The sequence below is a fragment of the Rhamphochromis sp. 'chilingali' genome (genome assembly GCF_963969265.1).
Source record: "Rhamphochromis sp. 'chilingali' genome assembly, chromosome: 4".
Lineage (NCBI taxonomy): Eukaryota > Metazoa > Chordata > Actinopteri > Cichliformes > Cichlidae > Rhamphochromis > Rhamphochromis sp. 'chilingali'.
In genome coordinates this window covers 37,099,834-37,120,824 of record NC_137948.1, presented here as the reverse complement: position 1 = coordinate 37,120,824, position 20,991 = coordinate 37,099,834, and the positions used below count along the sequence as shown (strand labels likewise).

The 20,991-nt window shown below is 39.8% G+C and overlaps 1 protein-coding gene across 1 annotated transcript; it reads right to left on the bottom strand.

The window, feature by feature from the left end:
• Positions 1–2,630: 2,630 nt before the first annotated feature.
• On the bottom strand, positions 2,631–12,277 carry LOC308396066 (uncharacterized protein). The gene is made up of 6 exons (XM_080881124.1): positions 12,197–12,277; positions 9,907–9,958; positions 4,982–6,024; positions 3,944–4,099; positions 3,610–3,705; positions 2,631–3,476 (listed from the first exon to the last, which is right to left on the bottom strand). The coding sequence occupies exons 3-6, from the start codon at positions 6,014–6,016 to the stop codon at positions 3,159–3,161; spliced, it is 1,605 nt and encodes a 534-aa protein (XP_080737250.1). The 5' UTR covers positions 6,017–6,024; positions 9,907–9,958; positions 12,197–12,277; the 3' UTR covers positions 2,631–3,158.
• Between the last annotated feature and the right edge of the window lie 8,714 nt (positions 12,278–20,991).

Below are 20,991 nucleotides of genomic sequence, written 5' to 3'. Positions count from 1 at the left end.
CGAGTGACGGGAGAAGGGAGCGGGAGATCAACAGACGGATTGGTGCTGTGGCTGCAGTGATGCGGACGGTGTACCGGTCTGTTGTGGTGAAGAGAGGCGAGTGTAAAAGAGAAGCTCTCAGTTTACTGGTCGATCTATCTCCCTACCCTCACCAATGGTCACGAGCTGTGGGTAGCAGTGTTGGTCAAGTTACTTGAAAAAAGTAATTAGTAACTAATTACTGATTACTTCCCCCAAAAATTAATCCTGTTACTTTACTGATTACTTATTTTTAAAAGTAATTAATTACTTAGTTAGTTACTTTTTAAAAACACGATTTACAACCTGAATAGGTAATAAAGCGATAGATCTTTCAGCCCAATTCTACTTTTTCTGCATAATCCATCATACAAAATGTCATCAAATGGAAAAGTCTCTTTTTAAAACTTGTTTTATTAGTTTTAATCTTTTAACTTTATGCATGAAGCAAAAATTTAATTGTATGCAACATTCTCTGACTGGAAGAAATTTGTTTAATATTTAAACCTATTTTCTGCACATTCCAGCACATAATTTTTTTTTTGTGTGTTTACACTCAGTCTTTCAAATAGATGCAAGTATAACACAGCAGAAAATAAATAAAATCAAAGACTAGCGGTCCTTTTGCTCTATTTTCACCTGTTATGCAGGAGTTGGGTAGGCGGAGGTTTACCCTGGTGCAGGTGTGCCGCGGCAGTCAGTGGAAGAATCCGCGAGTATCTCTGTGAGTTTCCCATTATGTCGTTGCGCACTCGGTGCTTGCTCGGAAGTTTAGGGGTTTTTTTTCGCTGTAAAAAGAAGTTTTCTTCCCACGCACGATGGACACTAATGTTTTTGTCACTTTTTATGGAATCAAACTCAAAGTAAGGTCAGTACTTCCACGCTTTAAACGCTGCACGCTCATACTCTCTCCCGCACTCGATATATGATCCATTGTTGATCTGCACACAGCTGTTGTCACTAACGTCGCACTTGCTTACGTCACTGTCATGAGACATTCTTGCAAAAAAATCACGGTTTTAGTAACGCAGTAACGCAGCGTTCCTACGGGAAAGTAACGGTAATCTAATTACCGTTTTTGCAATAGTAATCCCTTACTTTACTCGTTACTTACAAAAAGTAATCGGATTACAGTAATGCGTAACGCGTTACTGCCCATCTCTGGTGGGTAGTGACCAAAAGAACAAGATCACGGATACAAGCGGCAGAAATGAGCTTCCTCTGAAGGGTGGCTGGCCTCTCCCTTAGAGATAGGGTGAGATGTTTGGCTCAGAGTAGAGCCGCTGCTCGTTCACATCGAAAGGAGTCAGTTGAGGCGGTTCGGGCATGTGACAAGGACGCCCCCTGGGAGAGGTGTTCAGGGCATGTCCCACTGGGAGGAGGCCCCGGCGTATACCCAGGACACGCTGGAGAGGTTATTTCTCTCGGCTGGCCTGGGGACGCCTTGGTGTTCCCCCGGACAAGCTGGAGGAGGTGGCTGGGGAGAGAGGGAGGTCCGGGCTGCTGGTCCCGGATAAGCGGAAGAAGATGGATGGATGGATAATTGTTTGCTTGTGACATCATTAGCAGAAACTGCACTGTACTGATGTTGACAGAATCTGGACTATCCAATAAAATGGCCGTCAGCAAATATTGCCCTTTCTGGCTTTCTGAGGGGCTTTCTTTTTATTGAAATGCTTTATGTAAATGAAATTTTGAAATATTTAGTTGTGATTTTTGTAATCAACTCATTGCTGCTCATTAAAGGTAATTGAGTTAACTCAGGTTAACCCAGCATTTTCCCCTGTGTGTTGTCACAAAAGGTTTGGCAGTAGCAGCATCTGAATAATCATAAAGGTAGATAAATGGGCTGCCAGCAGAATGGCTGATTTAAAAAGGAGGATAAAAGTTTAATATTGGAAAAAATTGAAGGATTGAAAGTAACAGAGCAGTGGGTTGCAGAAAAATAAGCAGTGTGAGCATGTGTGTGAAAAAAAGGCTTTGTATAGTATCTGTACAGCAGTATTCAAACCACTGTATGAATCTGTGAGTGCTTTAAACGCTTTGGTTAGTGAGACTGGAAAAGAGCTGCTACATTAATAAAGATTAGCTGATGAAGCCAAGAAGGAAAGCTGGCAAAAATGCCAAGTGTGTAAGTCAACAGCCTTAATGAGTGGAATTGTGATAATTATCATTCAACAAATTCTAAGTAAGTACACTGAAAAAAATGTTTTGTTCAATTTACTAAATTTTTTTATGACAAGTGGTTGCACGAAATAAATTTGTTTGAATCCAGAAATATTTTTTAAGTACACAGAATTTAATTTAAGCGAGTAAAGCCAACATATATTTTTAAGCTACTTTAACTTAACTGTTGTGGATACGACTTAGTCAAATAATATTAGTAATTCCAACTAAGGTTGTGTTAAGTGTACCAGAATAATTTGTTTCCTTTAAACTTATGTCCCAAAGTTATATTCAAATCAATAAAATTGTTAATTTCTCTCTATTTCAATTAAGTAAATTTTACTTAAAAAAAAATATTGCTTACCCTGATTTGTAGTTTTTAATAACGCCAATAATGAAAACAACAAAATTCTTTCACATCATTTATTAATGCAAAATTTGTTGCAAACAGAATAAGAATCCACATGTAAGGGAAATTGCTGTAATTTGTATAATGCAAATTACAAAACTTTTGTCTATGAACTAATAGCTTTAAAAAGCTCTATTCAAATAAAACAGGAACAACAGACAAGAGAAATGTTAACCAATGTTTCTCTTCCTCTAACAAAGAATAAAACACTGCCAGCGGTATAAAGTATCACAATTAGAAACTGATGCATCCACAAAATAACCAAAGTTTCAGACTTGCTGTTCTGGTGAGTTAACACTGATTATAGGTCAGCAGCTATCAAGGACCGGAATAAAGAAAAATTGCTTCAGTAAACTGAATAATTACAAAGTTGCTCTTCAAGCTACTCAAATGTACCAAACGCGAAACATTCATTATTGAAAGTTAAAATGTTCAATCAAAACATAACACAGAACGTGAGAACGAATGATGGTTATACAAATGTTTCACTCCTATTCACAAGAGCACCAGTCATTGGTAATTTACATAATAAAATGTAAATGGATGTGTGGTTTTAGAAATCTTCCTATCCAGTAGCAATTTTGTTCTTCAGCCCAAGGACTTTGGGGGAGAGCTTTTCCCCATCCAATCCCATCAACACTTTCTGAATGAATTCATAATAGTGCCTCAATTCCTTGGGGTAGGCTAGGTTTAGTGCATAGATTACTCCAAGCATCAATGCACAAGCTTGGGCCGGAGATCCAATGTTGTCCATGACTATCTCCCCTTCAACAAATATTCCAATGTCATCATAATGTCCATTTTGTCCATCCTCCTTGTTGATGACATAAATGCCCATGGTGTGCTTCTTTAGGCCTCTCTGGATGTCATCTCCTTCAATGTCCTAAACATTTAATAAAAAAGGTAAAAGAAAAACAATTAACTCTACAATTAAATTCCAATCTAGTTGTTTGTGTGTGTGTGTAAATATCTATCTAAGAAGTGTGTGTATAGATGACTTGCTAACAATGACTTACCAAGTACTCCCGAATAAGGCTTCCGTCCTCTTCACCAAGGTAGAGGCAAAGTGCCCTGAGAACTGCTTGCCTTTTCACTTTAACATCACTTTCAGCCTGTTTAAAGAGAGTTGCTGATTAAACCAATTTGGAAAAAAACAACAACAATGTCTGACATTCGCAATAAGTAAATTTTATCATAAGTCAGTTCAAACATAGTAAATAAAATTTATATATGAAAATTTCAAAATTTAGATTGCTTGGCCGGTCACCTAAAATGGCTTATTTGACTCACCAGTGACTTGCCACTTAAGACAAATTAAATCCAAATAGAATTTGCAATATTCAGATTTACCTCTTGCATGATCTGCAAGTGGTGGGCAAGTTTCTGCCCAGAAACACCGCCCTTCTTCTGGAAAACTGTCATCAGCTGAGGTGTAATTCTGTCTAACTGTGCCGCAAAGGTCGTCTCCAGTTGAAGTGTTGTAATACGCTGGAATTCAGCATTTACCTGTATCACACACACAGAGAGAAAAAAAGAAGACTGGTGCTTAATCATTGGTATGATTATTTTGTTATTTCTTCATTAAATGCTACAATGCAATTGCCATCACTTCATAAAGCATAATTAGCATATGGGTTAGTATACAGTGCATGAAGGATGTTACTACTGTTAATCAAAGAAGAAATGAATGGCATCAGTCCATTTAGCGGGTTTAAAGGGTTTTAAAAAGCAGATATTTGTCTGTTTCAGGTGGTTGGCAACACATTTTCCTGTGCTCTTTGTCCGCTGGTGGGAGTGTCTCGCCTGTGAGGTCAGCACCTCTTGGTGGTGAGAGGTCTTAGGGGTTTTAACTTGACCCATTTATTTTTTTTATCTTATGAGCAACAAAGTTTGTTCATCACATTTTTAATTTACATTTGTTTAGCACATGCTTTTAACAATCTGAGGCTAACTAAAAACTAATAGCTAAATAAAAGGTTTTAGGTTAATTCACAATTGATAATCTGATTTCACTCTTAATTATTGAGATGATTAATCAATCATTTCAATAATCAAACTCACGATAAAATAGTTTGGGTATATGTAGTTGGTTATATGTAGTGCAAACTTACTTAAACAATCAAATATTTTTTATTTATAAGAAAAATCAAAAATGTATTTTATTCATGTTTCTACACTTTAAGTCACTTATGTTTTTCATACACAACTTGTATTTTAAGTGCTGCTCAAATAAATACTCTGTACGGTACACAGGTCAATCACTATAAATGCCAGCCTCTTTATACCTATATTTGGGATCGTCTTAATCCAAGTGGCCCAGATTAATTAATGTATAACATAAGGAATTACTGAAAAGCAAACTCAGCAAAAAAAAAAGCATGCCTTTACCTCATTAATCTGGAAAAGTGCAGGCCACCTAGCTTTAAACTCCCCAGCGGTTGGACTTCCCTGCACCACCTCTTGTCTACGGTAGGAAAATGTTCTTGACATCTTCTGTCTTACATCTGAGGCACTGTTTCTTCGTCTGACGTCGGTCAAAAGCTCAACCCTGATGTTTTCTAGACTGTCATCCGTTTCGCCAGCTGGGTGTAATGGACAAAAATTGACCTCAGCCTTTTTAGGTTTCTTAACATTTTTGGCTGGGAGGCAATCATCACTGGATTTGTTTTTCAAAGCATTTATAGTCACTTCAGGACAGTCAATGTTGCGCATCTTTGTCCTGTAATTAGCCATCTTATATTTCAGGCTAATCATCCAGCCATAGTAACCTGTGGCAGATGGCTCTCGCAGACAAGGGAATTTTTTGATCAGTGCCCCTGCAACTTCATCTATTTGGTAATTTTGAGGATAAGCAGTAAACTGAAAAATCGCCTCAGCTAGCTTCTCTAAGATGTCAGATTTAACACCTGGAGTAATCTTGAGCCGAGTTCCAGTTTCTCTGAAGGTCTCATTTCCACGCTGAAGTTGCACCTCTACATTGAATGAAAATCGAGGAATAGTAAACTCGCGAGGCCATGCACATGATCTCAGCTCACTGTCTGACTGTGGTAGAATTATGGTGCTGTCTGAGTTGGATGAAGACGATGAGAGACTGGAGTTTCTTTGAATGCTTTCTGGACTTGCAGAGGAGTCAAGACTGCATGTGGGATACTGCTTTGACAAAGTTGCACTTGTATCCAGATTTGCCATGTACACAAGTTTGATTGTACTTCGGTCTTGAATGTCTTGCATTGATGTTATGTTCATAAACTCATTATTGAAGTCAGGATCCATGAATTGAATACGAAAGTCTCTTTCAATTCCAAATGCTTGGCAAATTGTGCTCTGAAGATCAGTCAAAGTTCTTGGCATCCCAGATGGAACGTCAAGTCTCCTAAAATCATCATCTGCCACGATGACTCTCAGCTTCAGCTGCTCTGCCATTCTTCAATCTGATTTTTAAAGACATTAGAAGAAAAAAAAAAGTTAAAATACTTTGCATTGAATAATTTTATTAGGGAGCACAAGAGTGCAGAACTGCAACACAGGTTTTACGGGTAAAAAGCAGTTTATTTAATTTTATTCTATAGCTTCATACTGTTTTTTTTTTTGCATACGTCAGCCAGAATCCTCAAAAAGTGTCACTTTGCTTTTAGTGGTATGTGTTGCAATTCATCCTTTATCAAAATGTTTTGAGCATCATCAATGATGTTTTTTTTAAGACACATGACAACATGAGGCATGTTTGGCCAAAAGAACTCAAATGTAATGGAAAAAAAAAATATTACCCTTGTGGGAAGTATCCAATCTTTATTAAAAATAAGCTAAACATTTGTGGTACCCCTCCTGTTGCCATGAAGATAACTGCAACTGAACACATGCAACTGAACACATGCAATTGAAGACAACATTTACTACCTTCTATATGAATGAATCTTTTAAGTATGACCATTCGCCGGCCTCCAATCCTGTAATCTGCCAAGGGGTACTGGTCTACCAAGGCACCAAGATCAACGAGGGAGATGTGTGATGTGGGAAAAAGTTCAAAACCTCTAAAATGCTCCCTATACCAGGCACCCATCTCTTTGACAATGAAGCTCAGGTTTTCCTCCACAACAACCATTTGGACAACTTCTGCAAATTCAGGCAATCCAGCAGAGCAGCCATAAACTACAATCATGCCAGGCCTGTAGTTTGTTCCATTTACAGAAGCATTCTTTGTGAGCTGAATATGGGTAATATCAGGGAATTTAATCCTCAAGTCTCGCTGTACATCATGATGCAGAATGTCAACAGAGACAGTAGAAACAGCTGAGACAGTTAGGCTCGGCCTTACAGTTGTGACAGACTCCAAGTGGTATGCCATCATGAACTGATTTTTCACTGCCAGTGACAGTAGCACATTTTTAAAGCACCGTGTGTGACGAACAACCTGTTTGAAAAAACTGTGCTTTGCCTCGAACCTCATGGTCCACATGCCAACAAGTGGCCCAAAGAATTTAATCATCTTTGGATAATGCTCCACAAAATGATGTTTTGGTAACAGCTTCAGTCCTGGAAACAGCTCTTTCAACCTACATCTGTGGTCAGAGACTCTAGACTCAAGGAAAGCAATTGATTGTTCTGTGTGTACTGGTGCAACAACTAGTTCAACAATGTCCTTTAGGTCCAAAATTACCTGCCAAGCTGTTTCATCTGGAGGTACCAAGTGTCCTACCAACAATGGAAGGAATCGTAAGAGACTCCAATTTTCATGAGCATTTCCTCCAATGCTTTTGTTCTGCATGAAAGTCCTGGGAATAGCATGAGGGCGATTACTCTTGTCTGCCCATTTGTAGGGAAATGTCAGAATGGACTCATTGAGGCTGTCAAGTGTAAAATATTTTTTCAAATTTAAGATATTCAGGCAGTATGCCAACTCAACTGGTAATATGCCCTCAAATATGTCATGTGCAATATCTGGAGGATATCCACTGCAAACACTGAAATGGGAGAGATGTGCAGAGAAAACACACCGTCTTTTAACACCGTGACATGGTTTTGCATTACTCTGTGCAGAACTTACATGCATTTCATGTGTCTCTTTGCTTCTCAGAGTAAACACACCTGAACTAACCTCTGTTTCTTGAATATCAGATCTTTTGGCCTCACAACATCTGCAAAAGTATTCACCTGAAAAACTCTCAATAAATCCAGAAATACTGTGTGCTCCTAAATTATCTGCTATGACACACTGTATTGTGCCCCTGACAAATTCTCCAAGATGTGCAATAAAAATCCCTTGACTTTCCAAAGTAACAAGATCACTCAACAACGGCTCTAGAATCTTTTCATATCCATATGTCTTTACATCTTCAGACTTGCAGAGTAAAGCCAGATAAATGGAAGTCAGTGATGAATGGCAAGCAGGTGGTAAATTGCTAAGAGTCCAATATATGGCACAGATTTTGTGCTTTTTACGGGAAGTGCCAAGTGGATTGCAAATCTCAAAATCGTCAATATACAAATTCAGTAAAACTCGCAATTCACCTGCTGATAAAAAACTGTTTTCTTTGAAAAACAACCCCTCCCTATAAGACCTGTAAATCACTTCTTCCCCACTTTGTTCTGTTATGCGACTACCATCCAAAACCTTAGCAATAAGGTGGCAATCACTGAAAAGCTGCTGTAAAACCTTTAAAACTGGAACATACTGAAATGTTCTTTTATTTTTTTCATCCAACACATACTCTACAGGCTCTACAACTTTAAAATTTTCCTTGTAGAAATTTTTGCGCTTAAAGGATGTTGCCAGGGGACAACCTTTACCTACTGATTTATACACAGGATTAGATGTACACAGTGCAGATGCAAGTTCTTCAATGACTGACTGGTCTATTTGCAAGCTGTGACTGTTCAATGTGTCTTGGATAACTTTTGCTGCCGTACACAAAGATGCTGTGCCCAACAAATACTGAAATTCCTCCAAAAGTTCATCAACTGCAGCACTTGGAACGTGAAAAATATTTTCTAGTTTTAATAACACTGCCGCAAGCTTTAGCTGAACTACGTCTTCATGATAATTTGATGTCTCTAAATCAACAGGCTGTTCGTCACCCCACAATTCCTCAGCATTTGAAGCAACATGCTCTGCAGTTTCAGTTGCAAAAGATCCTCTGACAATATCCTCTTTGAAGTCTACCAGCGAGTGTAAACTGTGCTTGCGACTTTTGTGTGACTTAAAGGTACTGTAAATATTTGATTTGTAGTCACAACCTTTAAACATACATGTTACTGTCTCATTGTTTTTTAAATGACGGCTAATGTGCACAAAATATTCAGGCTCTGTTCCTAATTCACTACAACAACATAACTGACAGGAAAAAGTTGTAAATTTGTCAGAGTGCTCTGGGGTATTGCTATGATTCCTTGACAAGTGTGTCAGAAGTGAATTCCAAGTCTTTAAAAGACATGGACACTGAGGATATAGGCACTTAATGTGATGGCCACGCCCAAAATGACTATGTTTCAGTCTATAGTGCTTAAGAAGTTCTGATCGTCTAGAAACTTCTGCACTGCAGTCTTTACACTTCCACATAAACTGGACATACAACAAAGAGAGAAAATTTGAAACAAAAACAAAAAACACACTTAGTACTTTACACAAAGAAAACTTTAGCTGTGGTTAACCTACAAGAATGGATGCATCTTAGAAGTATGCTTGTAGGCTGTATTATCTAGAGCATTCTTTTCCCAACTCTGTTGCTTGAGGATGCCCATCCTGCATATTTTTGATGTTTCTCTGCTTCAGTGCACCCTGGCATATTAACTGTGTCAGTGACAGACTTGTGCACAACTTGAAGAAATTAGGCTAAACATTAGTTCAAATCAGTGTGGCGATGCAAGGAGGCATCTAAAAAAATGCAGAACAGAGGTCTTTGAGGAACAGGGTTGGGAAACACTGATCTAGAGTGCACCTAAAATCTGATCAGGTTAGAAAGCAATACCATAACAGTGCCAATTGAACAATCAAATAAAAGGAAAAAATAAAAACTTATATGTTACAGCCAGCAACTTTCATGTTCAACTTTAAATAATTTTCTCTAAAGGATGGGAACTGTTGGCAACACATGGAATCAGTGTTCTACGCCCTAGTCTTTAAAAAAAACAAAAAAAAAAAAACAAAACTGTACAAAATATAGAGGCATCTTTTCTTAAACTATATTAATCATATGTAATAATTGATATTAATTAATATCAATATTAATAATCACAAGAACCCTTAAGATGAGATAGATAAACTTGTCAATGCAATACTGTCGTGATAAATATGTAAGGAATTTGCATGTACTTACCAAAATAACACAGTTTCCTTGAATAAACAATAACACACAAGGGGAAGAAAATCTGCCAGAAAAGGAACACAAATACAAAAAATTAAAATGAGGACTTTAGAAAGACAAACAATTACCATTTCCAAGCCACTTCATGATACTCCCTTGTAACAAAACAAATCTTACTTGTGCCTCTGTAAAAACTACAGATGGCACGATACCACTTTTTTTTATGTCCGATACCGATATCATAACTTTGATTATCTGCCGATGCCGATGTGAATCCGATATAGTGTATTTTATAATAAAACTGGGTTTTTAAATAAATATTTTGCTGCATTTTGTATAAGTTCATACTCAGTTTAAAAAAAACATTAAAACTATTCTGTTATACCTGTATGCAAAAAATACACTGCACCCAAAATATTTTATACTTCAGCAATACTGATCAACCTAAAAAACTTACACCATCCTCCTTACTCAGGTATTCTAAACAGCACATAGAAATATTAAACAACCTAACTAATAGGGCTGCCAACTCCCAGCAAAAATATTAGGAAACCACCCCCCACCCTCTGCCTCATAATGCTTAACTGACGTAATCGACTTTAATGCACAGAAACAATTATTTTCCTACAATAATTAGATTCAACATTTTTCTTCAATACAGTTGCAGACAGCACAGATGGTACCTTCCCAAAGGAAAAAGTGCTATATGTACTACTATTACTAGGGTATATATTAGACTTAATATTTACTACATACAATAATGGATTTCTATACATTTAACCAGATCACCACTTTGCTTGTAAGATTTAGATAATTATTTATTAAAAGCTAGACATTTTAAATGAGAATAAGAAAGAAAATTATTTATGCCCCCCTTTCCTTGTTAATGCCCTACCTGGCCCCCTGACAACACTTTGCTAGATCCGCCCCTGCACAGTTACCAGCTGTCAGCTACTTAGAAAAGGATCCTGGTGTTATTTGTCTCTCAGAAACAGTTCATAACTTCAACTCATCCATGTCACCTAAAAGGTAAACCTGTTTCTTCATTACCTGTTCAGCTCTAATGATTCAGTAAAAACATCTCCTGGTTTCACCTTCATGTTTCCTTCTCACCACATATACAAACTGATATCATGACCAGCAGCTATTACGGCTGTGCCTTCAGAAAACACAAGCGGATACTAGAAAGTAATATTAAAAAATTCTAGCAACAGCTTATCAAGCTTAAACGTGCTGCTGTTGTTTATCTGCCGTTTTCCACTTTCTAGCGCAAACTGGGCGATTAACAAACAAGAGAGGCAGGACTAGCGACAGAAAAGCCATCAGCTGATAATCGATCAGTTTCATGATTGAAGTAGCAACAGGAGAGGGAGGGGGGAGAATGAGGGAAGAAGTTTTAGCTGTTCAGCATGAAGACACCGAATAACTCTAGCTTTGTGTCTTTTTTCATTCTAGCTGAAGTACAAAACAAATCGCTTCCTTTCCCCCTCAATACAAAACTCCGACAGCCAGTCCAGCTGTGGCTCCATACATCGGTTGTTAAGCTCAGCATGGAAATACTATGCAAACATACAGAGATTAACTTACACACTTGCTTTACTTCTCTGTGTTAGTTTTCTCTGAGATTAAATGCAGCGGTTTGGAAACACGTAGCGATGTTTCAAATGCTAAACCAGACCGCTGACAGGTCTTGCACTCAACAGCGCTATCAAGTGAAGCAACTTCTTTTCTGAGTTAATTTCAGTCCTGACAAACCTCACTCTCAGTGCCTTTTGAGCTCACATTATCGGCAACCACGGAGTTATTCTCCTCCACAGTTTTCAACCATTATTTGTTTCTGCACAAAAGACGTTGTGCAACGCCAATCCTACTTATTTATTTCCTACTGCACCCCTGACTGTGCAGGTGCGTTCAGAAGCCCCCTCCCCCGCCCGACTATTCCTTAATGCCAATGTTGTGGCGGGAGGGACGATTTCTCAATTTAAAACTGCAGGCTGTCTGTACAGTGAACTTTGCAGCTAACTACAACAGAGAAATTCCCTCGTTACATAATTTGTTAGTACAAAATGTGCCACCAGAACTAAGCTAAAAACATGACAATTTAACGTAGCAGTTTTAAATTACTCTTTTAATAGAGCAGTAGCTAATAGAGCACATAGCTAGCTTGAGTCAAATCACGACAAAGTTCAGAGGTGTACAACTACTTAGACTTCTTTCTCCATGTGCACACGTCTTAAAGAGTCAACATGCTTTGACTGAGGTAAAAAAATAAAACAAAAACGACCGGAAAAGGTTTACTTACCAAAGCTAGTCCACCTTTACACGAAGTTGTGTGATTAACTTGAGCCCGCTTGCAGCACACAAAACGTCCGCTTTCAGTCCGCGCGCAAAATGGTGGCCTGTCCTAACGCATGCGCAAAATGGCCCAGGAGGAGGCTATGAAAAACATACTTAAGCATTTTGAGCTACATTTAATTAACTAAAATTAATTGGATTAAAACGCAGGGAATGTATTTTGGAGTTACTCGAATTATATATGTGGACAGGAATTACTCATTTAAATTATAAAGATATACCAAAATAAAATATGCTATATCTAAAAGGAGCCAATATCACTTTTTTCAGTGTATTCAAATAAATCAATGTTTAAAAAGCAGCTTCACTTTTTTGTTCTTTCAGCTACAGCCTCGGCGGAATTAAATGATCTGAGAGTAAAGACTAAATATAAAAACTGTACTCAAACGTAGGCTTTGTCTGTGTATATTTGATATCAGGTCAGGAATTATAAAACACGAGGAGGGTGCATTTCACCTAGTGCTGTTCATGTGATACCAACTGGAAAGTCTCTGACTGGGAACAGCTACCTGTTTTAGAGTGACACTGATTCAAAACATACTACCAATGCAGTGAAAGCATGCAAAGATAGCAAAACACACAGCAGAGCATTATCAGTCGTAGATTGGCCTCGCCAGAGCACAGACCTTAATATTACTGAAGCAGCGTGGGATCATCCAACATCCAAAGAACAGCTTTGAATGTCCTTCAAAAAATTGGAGAACTTTTCCTGAAGATTACTTAAAGACATTACAAGAAAGAATGAAGGTGTTTATATCAAATATTGACTGTCAAGCTCATTAGAGTTGCAAAAACTCATGTTCGATATTTTCACGTATGCTTGTGTGTCATAATAAATCCCTGCAATCATTTCCTGTTTTTGCTGAAAACTCTTAAGAAAAGGGGAAAGGTTCAAGACATTTGCACCACACTGTATACAGACTTATAAAACACTGCTTCACACACCAGAATGCTCTGGTAGTTGTCATATTTGTGGTTTCATGCACCTACCGTTTTTACTAACCACAGTAGTGTTACAGATGTATCTTGCTGGCGGTTACTGCAGTCTTAAAGTGTTTTACAATAACTGCATTCCCCCCTCTAACACCTTCTGGCACTAAAACATCTTCCCCTGCTTCACTACTCTGATGATATGTTTTTTCCTAAAGGGAAACCATTGCTTAGATGCTCCTAGTTTAAAGAAAAACTCTGATTAGATTTAGGATTTGAATTGCAGCAGTTGTAAGGCTTTAGCTGGTAAGACTTCACTGCTCCACGAGATACACAGCAAATGTGTATTTCTTTCTCATGCTGGTAAAAATGGCCTTTTTTTTTTTTTTTTACATGTAATTAAATGTGTAGGACAACTTATTAATGGAGTCGCAGCTCCAAATTCATTCATTTTCATAGTTTTCCTTTGTTTTTGTTTTTTCCAGCATTCTCTCATATGTATCCTGCCATTCTTAACTGGATGTTGCCATGAAGGGTTAAAATCCCTCCAAGCAAAATGCAGGGAACAGTTTTTGTAATTCATATGACTCATTGAGAAAATACAAAGATATGTGCAGTGGCTGATTTGATGCAACAGTTCCAGGTAAAATGAAATGTTGCAATTAAGTGCTGTTCTCTACACCCCTTTTGTCCTGCTGTCACTTTAGATTCATTGTGTCAAGTATTGTTTCACCAATACGTCTGATGAGTTACAGGCTGCTGCAGCGGCAGCTTTAAGCCGGTTCTGTACGTAACTACTGTATGTGGGAAAGAAATCGCCGCATTACAACACTCTGCTAAACCTTACACGCACTCCCCCTTAATGATGGATTGCATTGCAAGCGTGTGTAGGTGGTTCTCCATCAGCGCAAGTGTTTTCTAATCACAGCAGGGTACTTTATTTGTTTGTGCTGACTTTGCATTGTTTCAGTGCAACTTAACCCCTTAATGCCAAGATATTTGATATGTGAGTTTTTCTGATTTGAAGTGAGTTGAAATTGCACATTTTTAAGGAATAAATTGCAAAAAATAAATAAAATAAAAAAAAACAAAAAACAGATGTAGCAAATACTCTTCATAAAAAGATTGAACTTTCGGTCACTTTTTTTGATAAACATTCAACATTTTTTAACCATGTATAATAATGTCTGGCAATTATTTCATGCTTCAGGCTTTAAAGGGTCAAAGAGTGGAGAGGATGTGAAAAATTACAATAAAAATCTGTTATGCTACTTGGGAGATGTGTAAAAATGTAGCTGATTTCATTAAGAGAACCTCCCGTGGCATCGCCCATATATAATCACATTTCGTAAACCAGCTAACAATGTCCACATGAGTCTGAGCTCTCTACTGCCTGTGGCATTCATTTATCAACAGCAGCCAGGAAGTGGAGGGAAATTGCACCCATCACTAGACAAATGTGGAGGCTATGAAGCTCCTCTGTGGTGCTATTGCTCACCTAAAACAAACAAATGTGCAGCAATTACACTATGAATTATTAGACCATACGCCCTGAGAAATGGATCCAAATGAAAGCTGATTCTTAACTGGAACTTGCGATACAACAGATAAAGCAGAAAAAAGGTGACTAAATGCCACTGTTGCTTTACAAAAATCAAGTGCATTCTGTGTGTCCTGCTGCAGAGTTTAGGTCCCACACTGGCGTTTTAGTGCATATCACTCATTTATCTGACAGAATTCAGTAACCTTTAATTACGCAAGACTGGGGTTATATAACAAAATAAACCGAGGGCAAACTTACATCTGGACTGATGACTAAACCAGTTAAGAACACATGATGGAATATTAAGGAAACTGCAGCAAAGAGTAAGAAAAGGAAAAGGCAAGTCTCCATAATTACAAAACTGAGAAGGAACTGAAGAATTATGTAGCAGTTACTCTTAATCAGGAGCAAAATAAAATGGGTAAAATGTCCATAATGACATGTGTTTAGTGTCCTCAACACTACAGAAAATTAGTGTATTGTGCTTGGATTGCACCCACAAGTACTTGAGGCAAAAGTGTCATTTCAAACTCATCTCTTACTGACACTTAGGACCCATCGGGCTCACGTTGTAACAAGCTGGTCAGTTCTTTAGTAGCCTGTTTTCAGTGTGCCTGACAGCCTGACAGCCTGACAGAGTTCAGCCAGAATCAGTCAGAATCTGAAAACGAGTACAGGTATTTTGTTGGCTTATTTAAAGTGTTTTGGCCTTCCATTCACATGTAAACAGAGTTTTAATCACTAAAAACTAAGCACCACATGTTGGAGTGATCAGCTGTAACATGCTTGTTATATTTGAGAGAAGCTTGAATGGTGAGTGAAACGGTGTATTTTAACCCACGTTACCTTTTTTTCCTCCAAAACCAAACCGTGCAGTTTTAGTTAGACTTAATTTAATTATAATTTAATGCCAACTCTAACAAAGTAGCTTTAATCCTCTTTTCAGCTCGCAGATACTGGGCTCTACTGGATTTGACTCTACTCGGTTTTTAGTGTTTTCTGTTAGGTGGGATTACCTGCTACCAGGTATATAATGGAATAATGGGAGTAATGTCATGAGAGTGACTCCTTCACAAGAATCAAACCTGTTTTTTTATGAGGGAAATGGTTACACACATTCTTTGGTTCTGAGACTCCACTCACCGTTGGTGTGTTGTGTTTGTGTGATATACAATTAATTTCACAGGACTTATAGCCTTGCTATAACGACCCAGCCCACATTGATTGAGCCGAGCAGCTGCCGGTGAAAAAAGCCATCACTGTTTCAACTTTACTACTAGTTCTCTTCACCCCAGGTGAAAGATAAAGCATAGCATGTCACATTACTGTGGTTTGTAGGCTTTCAAACTTTGGGGACCCTCAGAACTACAGTGTGTTGCATGAAATGAGAACTGAGACAATGCAGTCCCAGGTCCTCCAGGCTGGAGATGGAACTGCCGCAAACAAATCCATTCTGTAACACACGATCATGCGGCAGAAACTGCCTATACCTACTTAATTACTAATGCAATATCAAATTTGCTGCCTAACCTTAACCAAACAGTGTAAGAAAATGTAGAGAGAAAAACTAAACTAAAATAAAGTGCTTTAAAAAGTGGTTCCAGACACAACCCATAGTCTTCTCTGTCTTCTGGTTGGAGACCACGTGTGTGATTGACACTAATGGAGTACCACACTGACAAGAAAGAGTTCCTCCCAAGCGTCAGTACCAGACGAGCAGAGAGTGAGAATGTGTTGATTTAGTCCACGCTGACCCTCATACACCGATACTTACTTTGTTACTCCATTAAATCAGATTTGATGCTTCATATGTGGTTAAACTCTATTAGGAATGTGCACCATTCGAGCATACGCAGCCCAAAAACATAATAAATTTTGTCCATTAATGATGTTTATATAACAGTTTAGTACCTGACAAACTGCAGATTACTCAAATCTGTTTGCAATACAGGGGACCCTGAATTCCCCGAGGTTCCCAGTGTAGCTGTGCTTGGGCAATCTCTTGCTGGGCTCAAATGACCTCACTCGCTCACACAACATAGAAATTCCCCTTACTGTTAATATCGAGCTGGGTGCGATCACACGTGCGATGGCAATCAGTCAAGTATCACTCCTACAAGCAGGATGAAAACCCAAAGGGGTGAAGGGAGCTCCGGAGAAAAGTGTTACCAGGAAGGCACATAAAAACTCTAAATCTACTACACACACACACACACACACACACACACACACACACACATCGAAAGGTACTCACGAGCAAAACAACATGGGAGCAAATCAATACCTCGACAGCTGACTGACAATGACGTCATCGGCACAGTTGGAGCTCCCCCTTTTCTTTCCACGCCTTCCACTTTATATCCGTGCGCGTGTGCGGGAACCTGCCTCCCTGCCCCTTCACAAGGGCGCGCACTTTGAGGCGCGTTGCTACGTGCCCAGATTGGAAAGCAGTTGCGCGTCCCTGTATGGGGAAGTGGTAAGTTGCGCAAGTAACGGCAGGAGCGGCATCCCGCTTTACCCCACACGTTCGGGACCAAACATTATGTGATTACTGCCCGTGGAGGTATCAGTGGCCCGTAACCTCCCACCGTTCTTAAGATCGACTGATTGGAGTCATTAATACATGCCGCTGTCACGTGGTTAGACTGAGCCATAAGCAGAACTATGTTATAATATGTTGTCCTTTTTTCAAATGAGTGCTCTCATTGGTCTGAGGATAAAAATAGCACAATTAACACAAGGGAGGGCAGAAACTAGAGAAAAATCTGAGATGTGTTTCGTCCCGCTGGGAATCTTCCTGATATTGACATCGGGCTTGCTTTGGCATTTTAATTACGCGCAGCCGACATTTCTGAAAGAGAGAGAAAAAAAGAAAAAGCCTGCAGAAGATTTTTCTTTGAAATTTTCCGCTCAGTGTATCCAGCAGGTATTACGTCTGATTGGGAGCGGCTGCTGCCACGATTCAACATCATCCCTCTGTCAACCATCCCCTCTCTCTCTTCCGTTAGCGCGCCTCCGTCCCTCATCACTCCTCTTGCTCACCCCCCTTACTCTCTCTCTCTGGATCTCCCCCCACCCCCCTTCTCTCTCTCTCCCTCTCTCTGCTGGAACGCACGTCCGGGGATAATACTCTCGCTCTCTCCGTCTTTTGCTGCTGCAGAACGGACCGTAAAGCTTCACGCCTTCATCCTCTTCTTCCCTGCCAGACCGGGAACTCCGATCAAGGTAAGACAAGTGAAAACACGATGTGTTCTGTACGAGCTGGGCTCAGCTGTCAGTGTTTGCGGGGAGAAGTGTTGGGGGTGAGAGTGGAGGGGGGGTGGACTTCTGCACTTGTGGGATGCGCTGTGTGCGCGCTGGAGAGACACCGTGCTGCCACGTTGAGGTTGTCGGTGCAATGCTGAGCTTTGCTTATTTGGCGAATATAAACACAGAGATGCTCAGAGGGATATCCCGACAACGTTCTTGGGCAGTGTCCACTCCTCAGACACCTGTGAGTCAGAGACTGAGCAGACCATAAAATTAAATAATAATAATAATAAAAGATTCAAACACAGAGAGGAAAAGAGTGTGGAGAAAATTTGGATGAATTGTTGCGAGCCCGACCTATTGGCTGGCAGTGCTGCCCCGCCTCTGTACCCGTTTTTTATTTTTTTTTTACGTGGTGGTGGATAAGACAGCTGTTGAACATGCGTGTGTTTGCTCCGGTGCTCAGGTCTGGAGCGGCTTTCTGCGGATCAAGAGATCCCAGGCTGAGCCATTCTGAGCGGGGAGGTAGTGCCGGGGTTGCTCTGTGGCAAAAACACAAAGGGGCAACGGTGGCCCTGGGGTGAGCAGCAGCTGTCTTCGAACGTGTGCGCGTGTGTGGTGAGTGGCATCACCAGTGAGTGAGTCGAAAATGATAAGCAGAGATGGTGCACAATGGCAATCGCCATAAAATGACGCGTGCGTATTTTTGCGCGCGAAAACGAGTGCCTTTGACCGAATTTCCACATCAAATGGGCTGTTTCCACGGGGTTTCCATTAGTGGGGGAATGGGGGAAAATAGAAGGGAGACTATTTGGTATCTTTCAGTCCTGCAACACAAACAAACCTCATTCAGCACCACTGCGCGTGTTTGGAGACGTTGAGAGAATGGCGAAAAGAAAGAGAGGAGAGACACGAGAGGGGGAGAAGGAAGACGATAAAGCGGAGGGGGGGGTGAAAGAAAGATAGGTAGATAGAGAGAGAGAGAGAGAGAGAGAGATGAGATGGCGCACTACAACAGCGCTTTCTAGCAGTGTTTTGATTTATCGCCTCTCCAATGCGCACTGACGCACAAAGCTCCGGGTTCCCCCCTGTTGGTATTCGTTGTCATCTCGACTGATCAGGATTATGTTAGAGTCGCAGTCGTTGACCTATCTGGCCTCCAGGAACACACCCTCATCCACCTCTCCTCTCCTCTTCTCCCGTGATTTTGCCGGATAGCCACATATCCCAAGCGCACGCGTTTAGACTCGACGGATGATTGTTGCCGTGAAAACAATCATGCGTGATGCGATGTGACAAGCGAACTAGTGGCATGTTTTGACTGAGGCACTGAAATTTCCTCTTTAACGTCCGGTGCCTGCACAAGTGGGGTTTATTCATTTATGCATCTCATTGTGATGATGATGCGTGCGTGACTCATTTGGCCATGAAGCGATGGGATAGTGGAGGGCAGAGCACAGCCGCAGGATACCGAAAAGAGCGCCCAGCTTAAGCGAACTTGTAGGAAATAAAAACATCTTCATCATTTTCGTGAATGCCCGTTTTTTTAGCAACATTCTTTGCATTATCCTGTGCATCAACTCTTCCTCTTGTTTGACAATGTCACCACCATCTTTACTCCCCCGCTTACTTTTTTCGTTGTCACTGCCATTAACATTATCAGCAACATCATCCACGTTTTTCATCTCAGCTGTCAAAAGTTTCTTTATTATTTCTCATCCATCCATGAACACGTTATCTTCATAATTCTACCAGTAACCCCCCCCTCACCACCACCAACAATATCATCATCATCATCATCATCATCATCATCATCATCACCAATTTTTTGGACTGAACTACATTATAAAAAGATTCCACATCCCTCCTCTCCTCTCCTCTCCTCTCCTCTCCTCTCCTCTCCTCTCCTCTCCTCTCCTCTTGAAACCTGACTCACCACCAGGCCTGATGTCATTCATAAATCTTCTGTCGGGGCAGAGTATGGCACTATACAGAAACTCAAAGATGCAACAGTATTTTACTAAGTTTGTAGGTTTTATTTTGTGGTTGGCTTGTACTTCAATAGGTCGAACTTTAAAACCGCTTGCCTGGTATTACGCCGGAGCTCCTTCTGGTGACAAAACCCCTCTGACCTGTCAGGAAACAGATATGGGATTGTGGGAGTGTCCTTTGGTGTCTGGCAGCAAATCCTTTGTGTGCTGTGGGCTGCGACACCCAAAGGATTTGCCCTCAGTGGATTAGGCTTGTTCTGGTTCATATGGATGTTCAATCAAACTGACATCAGAATCTGGATCTGTGGACTCTACTATGAAACAAGTTGAACTTGCTAGGATCTCTTTTCCTTCTCAGTTGTTACTTGCCCTAAAGTCAGCAATTATGCTAAGCAGTCACATGAAGGTGATTTGATAAGTCAACTCAGGATTTAACAATCTAGTTGTGAGTGTGTTTACATGAAAGGGGTGGTGCTGGCAGGATCTGAGAATTACAAACAGGGACAGGTCTACAGAGGAAGATCAAGTTATGATGTTAGAAAACTATGAAGTGTGAGTGTGTGTAATTAATGTGTGCTTTAAATACATTGGTCGGTAAGACTGGGAAAGAGTTACTATGTTGATAAAATTTAGCCTGTTTGAAGCTTGAAGAAAGGAAGGAAAGCATGCAACTATGCTGACTGTCTAAGTTAACAGACTTCAGTATGAGCGCTCTGTCATTAAGAAACAAGAGAATCTGACTGGTTACAATAAAGTATTGCATTAATTGAATGTTTATCAATAATTTAACAGAATACTTTGGATTCTTGTAAACCAATTTTTGCTTTATTCTTTCACTTAAACAAGAGCAAGCATAAAAACTCTGTATAATTGTACTGTAGACTAAGCTTATTTGCAAATTTTATGTAAGGTCCACATGTAATGTGTACTTGAGATGTATAAGGTTTATAGAACAATAAGAGAATTTTAAAATTGTTTTAGTCAACAGAGAAAACAAATGAAGGATTAAAGTTGTCATCAGGGGAAAAC